General features: G+C 44.8%; 1 protein-coding gene across 1 annotated transcript in view; it reads right to left on the bottom strand.

The window, feature by feature from the left end:
- Positions 1–5,719, bottom strand: part of LOC118423026 (cell adhesion molecule 2-like) — an 8,226-nt gene extending 2,507 nt beyond the window's left edge. Inside the window, exons 1-4 of the mRNA XM_035830920.1 lie at positions 5,584–5,719; positions 4,842–5,022; positions 2,964–3,145; positions 2,307–2,436 (exon numbers count right to left, since the gene is read on the bottom strand). Of these exons, the coding sequence (XP_035686813.1) occupies positions 2,307–2,436; positions 2,964–3,145; positions 4,842–5,022; positions 5,584–5,667 (577 nt within the window). The 5' untranslated portion in view covers positions 5,668–5,719. The remainder of the gene's footprint in view (positions 1–2,306; positions 2,437–2,963; positions 3,146–4,841; positions 5,023–5,583) is intronic.
- Between the last annotated feature and the right edge of the window lie 151 nt (positions 5,720–5,870).

The following is a 5,870-nucleotide window of genomic DNA, read 5'->3' as shown; positions in this document are numbered from 1 at the left end:
CCAGTTGCCCAATCTACGTCCAGTTGCCCAATCTACGTCCAGTTGCCCAATCTACGTCCAGTTGCCCAATCTACGTCCAGTTGCCCAATCTACGTCCAGTTGCCCAATCTACGTCCAGTTGCCCAAATTACGTCCAGTTGCCCAGTCTACGTCCAGTTGCCCAATCTACGTCCAGTTGCCCAGTCTACGTCCAGTTGCCCAATCTACGTCCAGTTGCCCAATCTACGTCCAGTTGCCCAATCTACGTCCAGTTGCCCAATCTACGTCCAGTTGCCCAATCTACGTCCAGTTGCCCAATCTACGTCCAGTTGCCCAATCTACGTCCAGTTGCCCAGTCTACGTCCAGTTGCCCAATCTACGTCCAGTTGCCCAATCTACGTCCAGTTGCCCAATCTATACGCCCAGTTGCCCTATCTATGCCCTATACTATACTATACGCATTAGCTTTAAGATCGCTATGAATGGGAGACCACATGAAAAAGTGGGGCACTGGGCCAGGTCAGATATCCAGCAGGGGCAGTCTGTGCGGTCATCATGTTGTAGCGGTGGATTTGTACCATTCGTCATTTTGTGCCATTTTGTACCATGCATTCGTCATTAGGAGAAAGGCGTGTCCTGTAACAATAAGTTTGAGCTGTTGAAGTACCCTCCCACTGTGCCATGTATGCAAGCGTAACACCAGGTGAGTATGCATTGTTTTAAAGTTGTTGTTTTTTTATTTCTGTTGGTTTAGCAGAAATTCAGCGGGCTATCAAACTCCTCCTGCATAGTAGAACAGCAATCCCGTAGCTCTACAGATCGCTGTTCGGTAGCCTATTGATCATCTGTCAATTAAATTGAGGAGGGAGTGCCACAAGTCTATTAGTTTGCCTTCGGGCGGGCTCGATTGCTGCCCTTCCCATGCGCAACACTTATACAGCCCTTAGGATCAACTTCACCTTGTACCTCATAGCAACATTTTCATTGAGCTGTGTATGTATATGTCATGCCAAAGCCTATTTGAACTTCAAAACTTCCTACCGTATTAACTTCAAAGCGAAAGGTTGCTCTTTGCCACAAACAAATCTCAAGGGTGTAAGTCAAAGAACCCTCTCAACTAGTTCACCCCGACCCCATGCCATCGATAACTCTCTTTAGATTTGCCCCGCGCTTTGGCAGACGCCGCAGGCCAGTTAAGTAGTGTGAGTCCAAGGCGCCGAGTCCACTTGGCTCGTGCGAAACAATGTCTGTATTACAGATTGGTCTGCATTGCGAATCACCCGCGGGGACGTTATGACGCACGAAGACGGCTTCTTCGAGGAAAAGCCCTTCCCTCTCTGCTGCAAGCGATGCCCCTTCCACAGAAATCGTTAAGAGGAGACGCGACGAATATAATTCACGTCCAAGCCGACCGGTGACTTAAGCTAAAGGTGATTAAGAGCGACTTTTAATTACGAATCGCGCCTGAACCTCCCTTGGCGTAATTAAAGAGCACGAGATAAAAGAACTGTAGTTACAGTGATGGACGGAGGTCGGCCGGAGGCTGGCATTTTAGTCATCTCTCCGTTAGAAGAAAAATGAGGCCATTCGGTCATTTCGAGCGGTAGGGAGTGGAGGAAAGTTGTTCAGCCAGAGACAAATGCATCATTTTGAGCCTCCGGAATGGTCTTAGGATTTGGGTGGAAGTTGTTAGGCAAGAACAGAATAGGTGCGAGAGGGGTGGGCGTGTAGAAAATAATGGGGAGATTTCTGTGGATAAACGGAAACTGTTGCAGCCCCGGGCACCGTATATCAGACAGCCCGCTAATGGTGCGTGTCTAATAGTGGGGAGAAATCACAAGCTTCGGTCCAGCGCCGGCCAACATTTGTAACGTCATACGTGTGAAATAAAAGCAATACCAACAGCCTGTGGGCACTAAGCTCCCGGCAATGCACAAACTGGAAATGCATTTTTCAACTGACCGAACTGCTGTCTTTTCTTTCCTCAACTATGAGGACAAGATCACTAGCAATTTGTAAAAATTTAGTACAGTTCTTTGATTATTCCAAGCAATTTGAACAAATTACATATATTTCTTGGGTTATTCTGACAAACATCATTTTGTTTCAAATTGCTACGAGCTCTCTCAAAGCGTCCCAGAATGATGATTACAATATTCGCCCAAAAGGCTAAAAACAATGATCCACAAAATGGTCTGAATTCACTAGAATAGGTAAGAATTATACTTTCATGGAAAAGTTATTCCATTTATGACCATACAATTTGCACCAAAGTTTGAATAGAGATATGATATAAGAAGTAATGTTACAGAAACCCTCTCACACACACTGTACGTTCAGTATGGCCGTCGTCTGCTGGGGCCTGACTACATCCGGGTACCCCTGGTCGGACCGGCAGGTCAAGTTGGCTCTGTTGTCCCACTTGGACAGGAAGCGCACCAGGAGAGTCAGAGACACCTGAAGGACACAAACATGAATAGATAAACCCTTGAACTGCAAAGAATATCATCATATTACTTCTTTCTTCATGAATCGCAACTAAGGGCGCGGTTACACAAGTCGTACGATCGTCGTACGATTTCGATGCCAAAGGATTTTCAAGCAGGCTGTGACATAACCAACAACCTAAAGGTCCAATACAGCCTTTTGAGTACCATGACCGTTGCACCTTGCAAGACACGTAAATGGCTGTCCTCCAAAATGCATGAAGTTAGCGATCGTACGACAATTGTACGACCTATGTGACCGCGCCCATAATTAGAATGAATGCTGATATCTAAACGTTCTGGATAGCGGACCTAATGCAGTATGATAGTTGTAATAAATTTTGTGTCACGCACTCGTCGACATTACACATCATGTAACAGCAATTCAAAACCTGAGATATCATCATCGTTGACCATATTTTCATAGACGTCATATAATTTTCTTAAACATCTACGTGCATAATTCATGTGGATAATGTTTCTTCGTAAACCACAAACCTCGCCGGGTGCATTCCCTTCGTCCTCGTCCGCAGCGGGTATGACGAACTTCTGCGTGCCGTTGTACCAGGACAGGCGGGGCAGCGGCCTCCCCCCGACCGAGCGGCACGTCAGGACCAGCCCCTTCCCCGCGCGCAGCTCCATGGTCTCGCCCGTGATAGTGGGAGGGCTGGGAGGAGGCACTGTCAACAACGGTACACAGATATCTTTCAGATCAGTAGAAAATAAGCATTTATTACTCATAATGTCCTGACGTATGAATTCGTATGACTCTATTCCCTCTGGTAAAGAAAACAGAATATCAAAGGACTTTGACTTGACTTTGAATTCAAAGTCAAGTCAAAGTCATATCAAAGGACATTACCTTACGTTAACAGAAAGCGAAGCCCGTTTTTTTTAGATGCTGATCACATTCCAGTGTCATTAAGAAGAATCCATTTACATGTAACAAAACAAGTTGCAGTTGTATCCGCTCCTCTTGCTTGTTATAGCTAATCACTCATCATCATCACGGACCAGGTGTACTCTCGGTCTCTCTCATACATCATTAACAATTCACTTCACTTATTCACTTCTCTTCAAAGAGTAATTATTGAACTCTTTAACCAGAAAACAATTCTACGAACTCGATCTGTTGATAATCAAACATGGGGTCCCAAAATGAGCCAGATGGCAAAACAAGACCGACTGAGAGGGTATGATTCTCCAAGGAGGAGAGACATGACAATCCTCACTCTTCTATAGAATGAACGCACCAGTTACTAAACATTTTCATGTGAAAACCATTTACAAAGTTGATCTGCTGCCAATCACTGATTGGTCTCAAAACGAGCCAGATGGCAAAGCGTGACTAATAATGCATGTTTCTCCTAGGAGGACGGCATGGTAGTCATCACGGATGCACAGAATGCAGCTATTGTTCAGACTAACCGCTGTGACGAACACATATGAGTACCTTGCATTTTTTATACCATTAGGAAATAAAAGAGCAAGAACTTATACCTTGTACCCAGGGTTATGCCTTGCTGATTGTATCAAATCTCAATTTGACCAAAAGATTTGCAGATTTGCCGTGTCATGGGCCATGCGTCTGAAAGGATCTGCTCTGCTCTGCCTTCCTAATGATTTCAGTCTCTGTTCCGTTATCACTAGAATATAACCCTGTGGCAATGACCCTAACCCACACATTATATGAATGCGTCTAAATGCTCAGGAGACGACAATGAAAATGAAATAATTCATCACGGTATCGAGCGGCTTTATGGAAATATGAAAACAGATTTCTCTACTTAGAATAGCGGTTATGACTTCATGCATGACTATGCTGCTATGTTTGCTTTGATTGGATATTTTACTTTACTTAAAACTTCAATTTCATTAACTGACAATTGTCAACTTGCACATGACTCGACTATCGGTTACATTTGTGTTCTGGGGATATCAGGAATGAAATAAAAAAATATACTATATCATGGAGCATGAAATATGGCTCAGCTATTTGTTTAATGATTCCAAGGGTGTGTGTCTAATATATTTCTGTTCAGTTTAGCTCACTGTTTGCTTTAGCGGAACACACATTCTCATAATAGTTTCTTTCAACACGTCGTGCACATGTACGTCAAGGTGGCATTTCACTGCACTTGGGGCACTGGTGCGGCACTGCGGGATCGTTCACTGAGGTACTCTTGTGTATTTATTTATAATTTAGATATTGCTTAGTACGTAAAAGTGTGACTTAGTAGACAACAAAATACACAAACGCATGAATTCGTTCTTTATCAAATTCGTTGAGTAATCTTTCGAACCCAGCAGTGCCGCGCAGGTGCTCCAAATGCGGTGAGATACCACCATTAGTGATGACGAGGATCTCCTTCTCACCGATGACTGTTATCCTGGCGTCCTGTGCAGGTGGGACGGAGAAGACAGTACACCTGTAGTCCCCCTCATCCCCAGGCCTGACGTCATGGATCTTCAGGTTGAACTCCCCTCTCCTTGCGTCCCCGACTATCGCGTGCCTGCTGTACTTATTCACGTCTACATCACGACCGCTGGCAATCACCTACAGCAGAAGCCGTTGAGAGAGATAACATAGATATTATGACTGTATGATGACCCCAACCTTTATTGTAAATAAGCAGACTAAAAGATACATTACTAGCTGATAGCATTAAAAAGACTTTGACTTTACACATTTAGCGTCTTTTAAGAACATTGCCATTAACAGTCGACAGTCGAGCCCTATGTATCAAATAGCTGCGAGAAACGCCTGCAGCTACATAGTTGCTACTTTCCCATGAGAGATTTGGGTCAGCAGGCTAGTAGTAGTAGTACTTAAGATTTTTCACTTCTGCCTAGATCTTTCCTGAGAGGGACTAGGCAGACCAGATCAACATCTGCTCCCCTCCTTCTTTGTCGGAGGCAGCATAACCACTACGAACCACTATACATTCGAAGGATCTATATTTCTTTGGATCCATGGAGTGATATAGAGCCAGCCCCAGTCATGTGCCGGCAAAGAACAAGGTCGATGCGTCACGCCGCAGCCGGCTCTTTAGGCTGACAATCACGTACACTGAGTGCAAATGAAGGCACACATTTACATACGGATACAACAACAGACCTGGAAGTTTGGCGGCCCCAGCCACATGACCGGTTTGTTCCTCAGACGGTGGAAGGAACAGTACAGGGTGACGGTCTCGCCCATCCGGACCGCGGTGGATTTGGGACGGGTCTGGTAGGACGGTGTTTGGGACGCAAAAGCTGCAGAAGAACAGAACAGAATTATTGTTTTATTTAGTCTCTGTAAAGGACATGAAACTAGAACTGCTTAACTAGTCATCACCTATCACAGCATCGAGCAAGAATCATTTCCAAAACATCCAAATGACAGATCCAGTGGAGATGCAA

The sequence above is a fragment of the Branchiostoma floridae genome, chromosome 9 (assembly GCF_000003815.2).
Source record: "Branchiostoma floridae strain S238N-H82 chromosome 9, Bfl_VNyyK, whole genome shotgun sequence".
NCBI lineage: Eukaryota > Metazoa > Chordata > Leptocardii > Amphioxiformes > Branchiostomatidae > Branchiostoma > Branchiostoma floridae.
This window is presented reverse-complemented; position numbering and strand designations above follow the sequence as displayed.